Genomic DNA, 15347 nt, shown 5'->3' on the forward strand with positions numbered 1-15347 from the left:
AACCTTAAAATGAAAATTTTCCAGTTGTTAAAGCATAATTTTCATACAGTAAAATTCGCCCTGCTTTATTAATGTACAGTTTTGTGAGTTTTGGCAAATGCATAGTCATGTATTCACTACCACTGTCAAGATACAGAACAGTTCCTTCACTCCAAAAACACCCCCCAGGCCTGTGTCAGTTTCTCCCATTACCCTAAACCCTTGGAAATTATCAATCTGATTTGTGTCCACATAATTTTGCTTTTCCCCAAAGGTCATATAAATAGAATCATATAGTATAGAGCCTTTTGAGTTTGGGTTCTTTCTATTAGCACAAGGAATTTGAGATTCATCCAGGTTGTCAAGAGTATCAATAGTTTGTTCCTTTTTTATTGCTCAGAGTATGTATTCCATTGTAAAACACACTATGGTTTGTTTATCCATCCCTCTACTAAGGGACATTTGGGTTGTGTCCAGTTATTGGCGATTATAAGTATTTAATTATAAGCCACATTTATTATCACCGTGAAGTCTTTAATGTTCAACATGTATTGGAAAATCAGATTCTCAAAAAAAAATGAGTTTCCTCAACATCTGTCTTTTTGATTTCTAAAGCAGTTCCCTAAAAGTGTTAGAAATGAATATTGGCCTTGAATAAGTTAACTTAAAAATTAACTTCAAATTTATTTCTCCAGCTTAAAAACAAGTCAGTGAAAACTATACTTAAAGTATAAACTATACTTAAACTATAAGTGAAAACTTAAAATTAAAGCTTATATTCAGCCTAATAATATACCACACTGATTCTTCTGGATGTCATGAAAGAATCCTCAAAATTTGTATGTATATTTATAAAACCCGCTCTTGAGATGCTGGGGAAATGGCTTACAGGTGGCACATGGGCAATCCTCATCTCAAATACAGCTAGATTTTGTGTTACCACTTCTCTGGGCTATGATTTCTCGAAGTTGGGTGTTTTGCCTGTTAGGATAGTTAGTACAAGAAATATGGACTAATGTATATGGCAGGCTCTGAAGATTCGGTTTTAATAAAAGATATTTTTCAAAACCTTGCTTTCAGAGATTATTAAATAAGATTTTACATGTAGAAGGCAAGCAAAATAATATATTTTAAATATTTTTCTACATTATGAAAGTATCCTTAAAATGATTTTCTTTCCTGTAACAGTTTGGTCATGTATTTCTCTAATAGCCTCTCGTTCTTTTTGTCTAAAAGCTGTGAGTGCTACGTGGGACACACACCATGCCAGGCCTTGGTTGACTCAGGGTCTGCCCTTAAGCATTTTGCAATTAGACAGAAATAGAAGAAAGACATAGATGAATATATAGAAAACACAATGTCAATGTATGAACACTTAACCAAATACATATAAAAGATTAAAGTTCAAAGAAAATTACTGTTTTGTGGGACGTCACAGGAGGTTCATCTATAGACAGTAAAGATGGATATTTCTACTTTGCTTTATTTCTGGAAAAGTTGAACTAGTCAAGGTATCAGGAATTGCTCAAATGAAGGAAAGAAAAGTACTTGGCAAGGGTGATGTTTGAGGTATGTTATGTAGGAAAAGCCAGTGGGATATGCAGAAGGTCACCCCTCTGATGATATTGCCTCTCACACCAGGAATGTAGAAGGCTGTAGAGGATTGTATCTGTGAGCCTTCAGCTTCAAAATGCAAAAATCACTAATTAAGAAGAGCATTAGAAAATATATTCTTGGTTTGTTTCAAGTGTGCACATGCAGATAGTGGACGTATTCCTCATTAAAGTTTAAATAACACACATTGAATTTAACAAGAGGCGAAGGCTGTGGGGAGGATGGCTGTGTATCTTTAAGACTATGTGTCCTTGTGCATTACCAGTGTATTAATTCAGGAATGACAGCCGCAGTGCAGAACACTCTGTGAATGTCTGATGATAATATAAAGGGAATGAAGTACTGGTGTAAATGGTAGGATGGTTTACTTAGCAGTTTTAACGTGGAACCAGCCAAATAAAATTGATCTATTTTATTCCTCTGGTATCCTAAAAATTTCCCATGAGCTAAATCAATGACTGAACATTTTCCTATGTCCCGTGAGATATTTTCGCCACTACCAAAAGTAAACATACATGATAGCTAATGAAAATTCTTTATTTTTACCACGTATCTAGTTGCAAGTAAAACTGAACCTACTTTTTGAATGAGTCTGTGAAGGGAAAAAGAAATCCCGCATGTAATTACAAATAATGTAATTATTTAAATAAATTGAGATTTCTCTTTTGGTATTTTATATACAAATTCTTCATCTATTTGTACCTTCCTCATTTATTTTTTTTTATTAAGACATTATTTTTTTAGAGCCATTTTAGATTCATAGCAATATTGAGGAGAAGGTACAGATATTTCCAAATACCCCTGGCTCCCACACATGCCTAGCTTTCCTCATTTTCACCATCCTCCACCATAGTGGTACATTTGTTAAAAATGATGAACCTACATTTATACATAACCACCCAAAGTTCATAGTCTACATTCCCTTTTTTACATGGTAGAAATTGCTTTTATTTTTCCCTTCAGAATTGAATAAGATCAATTTTGTACAAAAATTTATATAATATTGAATAAAGTCACTGGAATGATATTCTTATAAATTGGCTTATTTTAACTAGAATATTATACTAATATAAGAAGTTTGCATTAAAAATATAATAAGATAAAATATGACTCTTTAGAACTTTATTAAAATGGTGATAAGCAAGATATCCAGGCATTTTTTTCAGATTTAGATACGCAACAAATGCCACTCGAAGACTTTCTTCACTTCTAGTATAATTCACTAAAATCCATTTAAGCTAATTACCTGCGACTAGTAAGTTTTAGCAGTAAGCCCCTATAATTCCATAAAATATTAGATAAGCTTTGCTTTTCATTTTCTTCAGGATACTCCATCTGTTGATTTGCAGCAAAGCTAAAGAGTAGGGGGAAATTACCCTGATTAAAGTCTTTATCATTGAAGATAAAATATAGAATCAGTCAGAACAAATGTGATTTCAAAAATCATCCATTCTTGTGTCATAGTGCAGTGCTTCTTTGAAAACTCTTAAATCTTTGGAACTAAGCTGCACCAGGCAGATAGAACACTCCTGATATGGATGTGGTTGTTGAATACTTGGTCAGTAAGTCTTTTTCTTTTTTCTTTTTTTCTTTTTTAAAAGATACCCTTGTTTTTTATTTATTTTTATTTTTGGTTGCGTTGAGTCTTCGTTTCTGTGCGAGGGCTTTCTCTAGTTGTGGCAAGTGGGGGCCACTCTTCATCGCAGTGCGTGGGCCTCTCGCTATCGCGGCCTCTCTTGTTGCGGAGCACAGGCTGCAGACGCGCAGGCTCAGTAGTTGTGGCTCACGGGCCTAGCTGCTCCGCGGCATGTGGGATCTTCCCAGGGCTCGAACCCGTGTCCCCTGCATTAGCAGGCAGATTCTCAACCACTGCGCCACCAGGGAAGCCCAGTGTGTTTCTTTTATACAGTATATGCTTAAATTGCAAAGGAAAAAAAATTCCTTGTACATGACAATATAGTAGGACATAGAAAGGATGTGTATTTTTCTTATTTCTTTTGCTAACAGAACCCACTCTGGCCCTTGATTTAGCTAAATTTATATCCATGTTTATAAGAATTTATGAAAAGGTAATGTTTGAAATCCCTGCTCTAATTCCCATCAAATCACCATTTTGCAGTCCGTGTACTCACTGGCCTTCATTTGGGATGTACATCTTCCAAGGTTACACCATAGTAGGTGTAACCCTTAAGTTATTAATAAGGTTATTAGATTGTGCTCTGGGTGGTGACAGTGGACTTTCTGTCACTGTATCACTGTGCTTTCATTTCACCTTAAACTGTCATTTGAATTCCAAGGTCGCTCAAACAGAATTCAAAAATCGGTATTGAAAAAGTCTTCAAAGACGGATAAAAACACACTTTTGAAAAATCTTAGGAGAGATTTTTTTCTTTCATCTCTGAACTTCCTAGAGACTCAGATATATAGTTGAAATTTGAAAACCTTTAGGTTTTTCAAAATGTCTTCTTGCAGTGGGCACAGAGAAAAGCCCTTAAAGTTGTTTTCATTCGAACTAGTTAGGAGAAATAAAAATGAAAAAGTTATTTCAGTCTTGATGGTTCATATACCAAAGGCCTCTTGCTCCCTCTACAGAAGGTGCTTCAAAATTGCAGTCACAAAGATTAAAAAAAAAAATTTAACGAAACAGATTTGTCTTGAGGTTCATGATTTAAAAAAAGGTTTGGATCCGTATGTACCTCCAGTGTCCTGCAAACAGGTTGGTTGTCCTAAAGTTGGTCAGGGTAGGTTTGTGTGTTTCTACTTTGGTGTTTCTCCCTGGCGTCAGCTTAGGATAAACTCCATTAGCAACAACTGTTAAAAAAAAAAAAAGTACGTTTTTGTTGTTTTGTTATTAATTGGCTTTGTCTGTTTACTCAATGGATGAGTAAAATGCTTGGGAATTTCTTTTGATATTAGGTAATTGTTTTACATATTTGCATTCTTTTTTACTTAGCCAGGGAATTTAAGCCATAAAAATAATGGCCTCTACCTCAAAGATTTATAAAGTTCTCTCATTATCTACTTCTAATTGTTCCAGTCATTTTTAGATCTTTGTTAATTTTTGTCCCAACAACAACTATCTGAATTGTAACTTCACAGGAGAAAGAATTGTTTCACTTAATTAAACTGGATTTTTTTCAACTATAAGTAATATTCACGAGAGACAGTTGAACTTTCTATAAATACTTCATTAATATATAGAATAACCTTGCATATATATCATCTTAATTTACCAATTTAAGTTAAATAAGAACAAAATGTTAATATTTTAATAGCTTTGGTGTAAATAACTTTATGCATTCACTTACAACTCCAGGACCTTTTTATTTTATTTGACAGGTTACTAGTTTCTCTTATTGTGCCATTTTAAAATTATAAGTATGAACACTCTTATTTCATCAAGAGTTTTAAAAATCCTTTTCATTTGTATTTAGTATAAGAACAGCCCTTCTGATGTCACCCTGTAATTGAAAAATGAACACAAGTGACAAAGTAGTTTCTTTGATTTGAATATGTCACATCAGACTTGCCTGTCCTGAATTATTATGCTAAAACTAGACTGGATTTTTTTTCCCCTCTGGTAGGTGTACTGGTCCATTAGCAAATTCCCTTTCAGAGAAAACACGAGACCCAGTAGAGGAAGATGACGATGAATACAAGATTCCTTCATCCCATCCTGTTTCCCTGAATTCACAACCATCTCATTGTCATAATGTAAAACCTCCTCCTAGGTAAGAATATGGGCCATTTTTTATCACCTCACGTCTGCAGTAAGCATTATCATTTATGGCATTTGTTTTTAAACAACTGAATCACATCTGTTTAATAAAAACCCTTGATTTCTTGCTCAAAGCCTCCTCTACCTATAATCCTATTTTTCTCCATGACCTTTCAGAGAAAATGAAAAGATGTAGATTTCTATTAACTAGGAAGTCCTTTGACTAAATTAGTTGACTAGTAAGTCTAATGGAATAATTTGTTGCCCCTCTCCCCAAAAAACAAATTGTACTGTAGTAAAACTTTGCTGTAGGTTACATATAGTGGTGATTAATTCATGAATTTTCAATAAGCTATTTTCAATGCATTTTATCAGTTCTAAGCACATATCTCATGAAGAAAAATTAGTGCTTAGAAAATAAGGTATTATACTAACCTTCCTTAGAATTGTTCTTCATGAAGTAAGGACTAGTATAATCTATATTGATTTTCTTTCTTGATGTGCTACCTACTTATATTCAGATCTCGAAGAACTGAAAAAAATTATTTCCCTTAGCTATTGTTATCAGGTACTATTTTACTTTTCCTTGCATCAAACAAGAATGTGAGGAATTGTGTTCTGTTTTCTTCTTGTCAGTTGTTTATTCTCACTGTTATGGAGACATCCTTGGTCTTTGAAGTGGCAGCCCCATGGAGGTATAGGAGTTATTAAAAATGGGTGGTGTGTATTGAAATATTAGTTTGTCTTTAAGTAGAAGGACAATTCTGTGTTTATATAATTGAATTATTAAATCATAATCTTATTTTTCTGTTTTTTTTAAATCTAATTGACATATATGAAGTACTCAGTAAGTCAAATCTCAGTTTCAGACTTATTTTCTGAGCTCCAGTTTTCTTTGTCTAATTACATCCCTGGAGCTCTGCTTGGCACATACAGAAGAGGTCTCAGCTACTGCTGGCGGCCCAGCCTTCTTGCCTTTCAGTATATCTTTACTGACTGAGGAATAGGAGAGCTGTTTAACACTCCAGTCATCTATGTCATCTTTACCTAGTGCGCCATTTCCTTTTGAGGTCAAGTCAATCAACAGAAAGCACTTTATGAGTGGAGTGTTCCTTTCTTTTCAGATGAAAAGTCTAAAAAATGTTTTAATGCCTTTCTTCAAGTATTGTATTGCAGTACTTGGAAAAGAGAAGCAAAACTCCATTTAAACCAGAGATCTGCCTTAGTGAGTTACAAGGTTAGAATTATCAACACTATGCAGAATTATTAACCATGGTTATTAACACTTTGCTGTCCAGGGCTTCATATTTCAAAGCAAGAACCAAACGTTTCTTTGCTGATTGCTGGTCTTTAGGACATTTGTTGGTAACATTGAGAAGACAGAGAAATAACTGAGAGATAATAATTTGTTATGTTGGAAGAACCAAATGTCTACTATTCTTATTAGAGAAAAAAGTTATTCCTTTACATCAAGTATAAATTTTTACAATTTTCAGTTCCCTTGGCTCTTATAAATGTGTAGTAATTTTTAAAAACTGAAATAAGATGAGCTTTTTTGGTCTCTTTGGGATCTCATTTTTTTTCATCACTGGATAAGTGAATGGTATAATTGTAATACTTTAAATTTTAATTGTCACATCATACTGGATGAGATTTTTGGTGGCAGGCCTCCCAAATCCTGAAAATAAATTTGACTTATGACCACCATTACCATCTTTCTACAGTTACAGAGAAGTAATAAATGTTGACAATCCCTAATCTTAATTGGAGTGAATTTTCTGTCTAATTTGTTCTTGAAAGTCAATGGATGAAGTATCTTCTTAGGTCCTCTACAAAGCACTCTTTAAACTTAGACACATCCTTTCCTTCTATGTTTTTCCTCTCTTTGGAACATCAGGAGAACTAAATTGTCAGTATATGGAAAAAGTTAAACCATATTATTCATAGATTCATAAACCATATTATTCATAGATGAATAATTCCATTTCAGTAAAAATCCATCATTACTATGAAAATTCAATACATTATAACTATTTTTAAATGAACCATCTCTGGCCCCTTAAAGAGATGTGGCCACAAGAGAGAATGGAAATGCATTTCAGATGAAGCACTTTGCAATAACTATTCAAATGTCCAATATCTCCTCCATTATGTATGTACTTTTACTTTGCCCCAAGAATTCAGAGTAAATCAGGGGAAGGTAAAATATAAACTCTGCCTTCTATAGCTCTTTGTGAGCACAGTAACTTGGTGAGCAGATAGTCAGTTGCTACACAGCTATATTCTGAAGACAAAATATGCTCCATGCCTTCTCTTCCTGCTGCTACCTTCCTGTGCCCCCGGATTTGTGCATTGTGTTCACAGTATGATTCGAAAGCATTAATACCAACAATAAAAATACTTTTTTTAGTATTATCCTTTTACAGACACCCAGATTAAAATATTTGTTGTGTTCCCAAGGCCTTTGCTAAAGTCATTTTTCTACAGTTGTCAGAAGTGCCAGTTTTGTTCATGGCAGTGGTGAAATTATACTCCAGACTCTAGGTCTTTGAATATGCCTATCTGAATTTTAATGGACTTTCTGAATATTTAATAATTCTCCTTCCTTGACAGGCTCTAGTTTATAATAAGGAAAGCTTAATTTACAGAAATAAAAATATACTGCTAAGTACCATTAACCAGTAATGATGTCATTGGGACTTTTACATATTTTTTGCCTGCATATTACATTTTCTTCTTCAAAACCTTGATAAGGTAACATTGAAATCTTCCAAAATGAAATGTTAATTCCACAGGTGTGTTTAGGGTATAAGCAATTTTGTGGCCCTTGTAATTCTTAGTTTCACTTAAAAAAAGAAAAAAACCTTTTGTCTTCCATGGAATATTTACTTCTGCTTTGTAAAAGTATTCAAGTATCTAGATAATATTACTTTACTTTCTCCAGAAAAGGAAATTAATTATATTTATATCCTAACTTTATTACATGAGCAGCGTTGCTAGTTCCCATCATCTCCCCACCCCCAGATGACTTTTAAATGGAAAGTAATTATCCTTATGATTTTTGTCCTTTGATTTCTGCTTTAGGTCTTGTGATAATGGTCACTGTATACTGAATGGAACACACGGTACGTCTTCAGAGATGAAGAAATCAAACATCCCTGAGTTAGGCATATATTTAAAGGGTATGTATAAGACATATTCTCTTTGTATTCTGTGTCTTAATGGTCAGAATTTAAAGGTAAAATTCCATGCCATTGTTGTACTGAAAATACATTAAGATTTTGTGTTCTCCTCTAGGAGATGTTTTTGATTCAGCCTCTGATCCAGTGCCATTACCACCTGCCAGGCCTCCAACTCGGGACAATCCAAAGCATGGTTCTTCACTCAACAGGACGCCCTCTGATTATGATCTTCTCATCCCTCCATTAGGTTGAAACCTTTAAAACAATTTCAAGCAAGCCTCCCTGCCACCTCTTTCAATTAATATCTGAATTATCAGAATTCTTAGTTCAGTGCAATGTAGACTCACTAGGTTATGAATTTGTCTGAATTAGAATGGAATCTCCAGGTGATAGTGGCCCTCAGTTCATGTGACCATTATTCCATTTAGATGACTGAAGCAGTGGTGTAAATAGCTGGCATCAGTTAGGGTTTTATCAAGTTGTCTCTTCATGTACTAAATGCAGTCTACAAAATCTTATGAGGGCATTGTTCATTCCCCCAGGTGCTTGTGTTCTAGTAGATGTGGAGTATTCATCTGAGATTTTCTTTAAGTATAATTCTTAATGAATGCGTACTTACTTTTTCTTTCAATATAAAATGACCCACTTCCACTTAGCTAATTACATTATGGGAAATTATATATTTTATTGTAGAGAGCTGAAAATAAATTCTGTCTTATAATCAATCACTGCAACTAGAACACATCCAAAGAATCTCAATTTCTTTGTTTCAAATTTTACCATGAAGTACACTTAATGTGTGTGTGTGTGTGTGTGTGTGTGTATACATGTGTGAAGGTACACACAGGTGTGTATTTATGTTAAAATTGGCCAGTGCAGGTGTCTGTTTATTTCATTAATTCTAGGTAGGAAGCTTCTCACCCTATTTTTAGAGGAAGACAATTAAGAAACCTTCACAAGTTAAGGCTTTACAATAATGAGTCACCATAGCATAAAATAATGTATAATGAAGGTTCATTTATAAGCTTATCTGAATCATTAGGCTACTAGAAATGAACCTCTCCATTTTTTTCCCCAAAAACACCATCAACTGGTGTTTCCAGTTAGTTATACAGTTGAATGTCTTGCTCCTGTTCTTTCTGCAGTTCAGTGCTTTACTCTCACCTACGTGGATTACAAGCACCTCCCAACTTCCTTCTTTACCTAGTCTTTTTCTCTTCCACTTCTTCCTGTATGCTGTTTTTGACCTATTCCCCAAGTCTTTATGACTAGATCAGCATTGTCCAATAGAACTTTATGTGGTGACATAAAAGATCTATATGTGTGACTGTAGAACTGAATTTTAGTTCATTTAAATTTAAACTAAATAGCTATATGTGGATAGTTACTACCATATTGGACAATGCAGATAAATGTTCCAACCTTTTTAACTCATCCTTCCTTTGGCTCTTCCTGTACATATCATATTTGATTTATGCTGTTCACTCTGCCTAGTAGACACCATCCCTGTATTTGATGAACAAATGTTTTTGAGGCCCTGATATCCCAGGCCTTCCTGTTCTTGGTAACACCTTGCTGAATGCCACTTTCTGCATTCCTCTTCCCTCTTACAATGCATCTCTCTCTCCCTCTGGGACCTATTCACCTGTGAGCCTTTTGTGAACTTTTCTTAGATCTCATTGTGGAATCTAAGCTCCTCGGGGTCGAGGACTTATGATTTTGATCTTCACATTACCCATGTGCCTAGCATGGTGCCTGACATTTAGGGGCTGATTGATAAAGGATTTGAATAAATGAGATAATGTAGGAAATAGCTGAAGGTTGGAATGATAACAAAGCTCTTTCTCCTATACCTTCATATATTTTACATTAGAAAAATATTTATGATCATTAGAGAAAAAATTTTGAATACTTTTTGCAAGGCAAGCTGGATGAGTGGTGAAACCGTTTATATTTAAATATACCTTTATATTTAAGTCAATGTATTTAAATCCATGAGAATATTTATTACTAGAAGATGTAGGTATTTATACCCTGTTTCATTCACAAAGTATTTGTGATTGCTTACAAAAATACATACACTGCAATTTTATTTTTTAAAGAATCAAGATGAGGGAAAATATGAATAGGATAGTAAGACGTGGCAGGGGAAACACAAGTAGACATAAAAGCATACTGCAGTATTCTACAGTTACTAAAGTTGGGAACTATGCAAATATAAGTAACTAGCTTTGGGACCACCACAAGAGGTAGTTCTATTGATATATTTAACTGTTTCTTCCTAGAGATATCTGATAAGTAGAAAAAGATCATATTCCTCTACTGCAGGTGCATTTTCTGTATATTTTGACAATGAAATATATGGAGCATTAGTTTAAATGAATTAAAAATGCCGTGGAGCAAACTTTTAAAAGATAATCTAAACTATTCTGTGACATTAAATTTTTGTGCATAGTGTGATTTTCTAATTAGAGGCTGTGAACTCTTATTGTTACACAAAAATTGTTTTGATGATGTGATCTGTATTATATTATAAAGGTTACAAGTGAATAATAAGCTGTTTCATAACCTGAAATACTGCTTTTTAATAGAAAGGGCTGAGAGATCGAAAAAGTCTGTGCACACATGTGTGTTTGTGTGCCTGTGTTTCTCTCCAAACACCTCCTACAAAATAATCAGCTCCCATTAACAAAGTCAGTGAACTGCTGGGTAAACACTGCAGGTGAAGTTGTTTATAAGCAGCAAGAGAAAATCATTATTTTTGCCTGATACTGTGGTTTGATTAATGAAGTTCTGCTGTTGATACTGACCTTTCTTTCAATGCAGGTGAAGATGCTTTTGATGCCCTCCCCCCGTCCCTCCCACCTCCCCCACCTCCCGCAAGGCATAGTCTCATCGAACATTCAAAACCTCCTGGCTCCAGTAGCCGACCATCCTCAGGACAGGACCTTTTCCTCCTTCCTTCAGGTAGGAGGGAAAAACCAAGCAAACCTTTTCACTGAAAGCAAAAATATTTCTAAGATGATACTGTCAAATAAGCATTAGTGATTCATTGGTTTCTAGCTCCCAAGCTGAAAAATCCCTGGGTGGGGAAAACAGCAGTTGGATAGGTTTGTCTGTTAGTTGTTTGGTTTAATGCCAAAAGGATTACGAAAATGGCAAAAGCAACAAGGAATCATAGAATTTAGAAATGGCGCTGAAGAGATTATCAGGTCCAAATAACACCTGTATGTTACAAAAGGTGAGAACCAGAAGTGCTCTGTGTTTGGGCTAAAAGTGATGGAGACAAATTTAGACTTTCTCCTAATTCTGAGTGCAATATTTTTTTCAAACAATGTGTTTAAAATTTTTTACTAAATATGCTTTAGGGTCATAATTTTATTCAAAAACATAATATCTTGGTAAATTATATTGTTGTAACATTAATAGATACGTTTTTCTGAAATATCTGCATTTTATTGTTTTGTTACTGTTTTTATTTTTAATGCCTCAATGTATCTACTAAAATTATTGGTCTTCAAGGAAAAATTAATACATAGCTTTTTAAAAGAAACTCAAGTGAGGAGTAGAAATAAAAAGACTTAATAAATCATCCCCTCCACTAGTCAGAATTATCAGGAAAAACAATTTCAGTTATGTTGAATCTGCTGCTATTAATTGTTCCCATCAGTCCTATTGGTGATACTGTGATCTGTACTCTGAAATGTCTGCCTCCTCGACTTGGTTTGGTTAAACATAGGGTAAAAATTTTCTTTTTTTAACAACTGCTTTACATCTGTGTATGAGATAAATCACGAAAGCCTTCTAAGAATACTCCCTTTGTCCTTTGGCCACCTACATGCTTCTTTGAAAACTTGGGAATCTTAACCATTATCGTTCACCTTTAACATTTTTCTCATTTTTTTTTTTCCATTTGGTTTGATAATTTAGAAGTTTGAGGCAGTTTGTAGATATGACCCACAAAATTATAGACATATAACTTGGAATATATAGCTTCAGTTTCTAAAAGTAGTTTATTTTCAAGGAATAATTTTTCATCAGTAAATATTGAATTGTCCTCTGTGTCACCCACTCTGTGAGATGCCTCCCTGCCCTCATGGATCACATTAATTCACTGAATGCTACCAATCAAAGAGCAAGGTTCATAACCCTTCTAATCCAAGCAGAAAGCATGGATAACTATTAGGCTCTTATTCATATAGCTATGTATACACACTAACATTTTGCTATCTTTTTCACTTATACTTATTCAAATCTTTGTTTTATACATGGACTTTAATTAACATTTAAAAATGAATATATACAGCAGAAACTAACACAACATTGTAAAGCAACTATACTCCAATAAATTTTTTTTAAAATATGAGTATCTCTAAATCTTAGTAAACTTAACCTTTCCCAAGGCAAACTTCTGGATAATTTCTAGCCAGATTCCTATAAGGTACCTATCAATCACCTTTTATATATGTAATTTAAGCCCCATTAAATGAAAGTTAAATGTAGTGCCTTCTTTTAAAATTAAGCCAAGCTTTCCAGGCTTGACTTAATTCTTACACTTTTTTACACAAACACACCCTTTAACCTGTTTTTATCAGAAGAATTAATTGTAAAATATTTCAGTTCTTCATCATAATTTCACTGTTCATTTTGCTTTTGTAAAAATCTTCAAAAAGTTTTTTCTCAAGATTACTAAAAAAATTACTTCAAAATAAAAAGGCCCCCTTTTATTAGAATGAAAGTTGAATAAACTGATTTATTTCATATATAGCTTTGCTTGGCTGCCAGGTAGGCTCAGTAGCAGTTATCCTTAACCTGTGGTGTGAGGCTAACATGGGACCAGAGCAGGGTCATCTGAACCTGTTGACTCTCTCTTGAACTCCTTTTATGCATGGAAGTATTCTAATTCCATTCAAGTAATGTTGATATCCCTCGATAATAAATACTTCTGAGGAAAAAATGGCAACATTTCCCCCCTTTCCAGTCTCATATAATTAACAGGACAAATTTCTAGTCTGTTGTCAGATCCTTTATGAGATCCAATGAGTCAACTGTTTTTATTCAATTTTAAGCCACATGTATAGACCACATCTTTTTCAAAAGAAATATTTTAATTCTTCTTAACATAATGATATCGTAGAACATGAAAGGTTCTTTCAGCTTTAAATAAGCACTTGACTGTATCATTTTGCAAAGTATTCAACACATTAGGCTGTCTAAAGAAGTGTAATAGAAAATTCACAAAAGCAGTTCTTCATCCTGAACTGAACTTCATGAAAGAATACTCTATAAATGCTAAACAAAAGTTTAACTTAATAGCTGTAGAACCAAACAAGGTAAACAACGGTGATTGCTAAATTTAAATGGACTATATGAGCACTTTACTGCTATTATTTTCACTATAGTTTAATCTGTAAAATTTTAGTCCAGTGTAGTGATAAGCCTTTCCTGGCATTATGAAGATTTGGTTTCCTTGAGGAAATCTTTATCCCTAATTAAAGACAAAGGTTGGATATCCCCATGATGTTGTATTAAATACCTACTCAAACCTACCTCTATATTCCAGCATTCAGTGCCCTGCACACCTGAGTCGGGTCCACCTTTCCAGCCTTATAGCCCAGTGACTGCTCTATAGTAGTGGTTTTCAAACTACAGTGTCCTGTGTTTCTGCAAAAGAGCCTTAGGACTCCTGTATGATCAAGTGGGGGAGGCGAAGCAGGGGCACAGCTCTGATGCTGCTTTTATCTGTTTTCTATTTTAGGCCTTTATACAAGATTTCTTTTAGCAAAATAGTAATGCCCACTGCTGTACATGAGCCATCTACTCTGGACAGGCCAGTCATATCTTAACAAAACCTGAAGAGTCCTCAAAAAAAGCTTTACACTTTACTGTCTCCAAACCCAGGGCTACTGCTATCATATATGTGCTTTTGTCCGAATTACAAAAAGGCATTTCTTTTGTGTTGGTGGGTTGAAATAGGCACCCCTCCCTCTGCTTTGTGCCAGGGCCAGTGCTCCAGGAACAAAGCCAAGGCTGTATTTAAGTCTGCTCAGTCCCATTACCGCATGTCTTTGTGCAGTGCACAAAATACACAACGTATTTGGCAGCCCTTTCTGAATCTTTTCCTCACTGTATTTCTAACCTGGAATCTCTTTTGAAGTCCTTATCCAATCTTAAAGTCACAATTCAACTCTAAAAGCCAGCCAAATTGACTTTATTAGAGATGAAGGAAGGTTTTCCACGGGATCCAGAAATGCAATTGCATAAGTAAAATACAAAGAAAACTTGGATCATTAGCGACAGTTATTGGAAAGGGTTTTTAGGGGTTTGGTTGACTGTGACCTTCATGAAGCACATTCATGACGTAGTTACCAGGGACTCTTATGCCCTCTGAGGGTTGCACTCACAGAGTTCAAATCAGAGATGGAGTGAGGCAAGGTGCTCCCCCAGGCTCAGCCAGTGTGGAGACTGCTGTGTGCAGGTGTTGAAGGACTGATGGGTAGAGCCGTGGTTCTCAAACTGTGGTCTTGAGACCAGCAGTATTAACACTCCCTAGAAATTTGTTTAAAATGCCAATTCTTTAGACCTACCCAAGACTTACTAAATCAGAAACTCTGGGAGTAGGACCCAGCAATCTGTGTTTTCATAAGCCTTTGGGGGTGAATCTGATGCATGCTCAAGTTGGAGAAACCCAGGGCTAGGCTATATCTGGAGGAGTGCAGCCAGGATGGGAGAGGCAAGTAAAACCACACCGTGTAAACTATGGTAGATTAAAGGAACTGAGGATGTTTAACCGACAGAAGAGAAGATCTTGAGTATGTACTAGAGTTGCTTTCAACCACAGTATTTGTAAAAGA

The 15347-nt window shown here is 34.9% G+C and overlaps 1 protein-coding gene across 6 annotated transcripts in view; it reads left to right on the forward strand.

Moving 5' to 3' along the window:
• Window positions 1–15347, forward strand: part of CBLB (Cbl proto-oncogene B) — a 208975-nt gene that overhangs the window by 173310 nt on the left and 20318 nt on the right. For 4 of the 6 annotated variants that reach the window (XM_057545481.1, XM_057545480.1, XM_007187152.2 and 1 more), the window contains 4 exons: window positions 5178–5324; window positions 8396–8493; window positions 8609–8740; window positions 11320–11460. In XM_057545481.1, coding sequence (XP_057401464.1) covers window positions 5178–5324; window positions 8396–8493; window positions 8609–8740; window positions 11320–11460 — 518 coding nt within the window. The remainder of the gene's footprint in view (window positions 1–5177; window positions 5325–8395; window positions 8494–8608; window positions 8741–11319; window positions 11461–15347) is intronic. The other 2 variants (XM_057545483.1, XM_057545484.1) reach the window with 1 other exon arrangement.

Source organism: Balaenoptera acutorostrata, chromosome 4 (assembly GCF_949987535.1).
Source record: "Balaenoptera acutorostrata chromosome 4, mBalAcu1.1, whole genome shotgun sequence".
Taxonomy (NCBI): Eukaryota; Metazoa; Chordata; class Mammalia; order Artiodactyla; family Balaenopteridae; genus Balaenoptera; species Balaenoptera acutorostrata.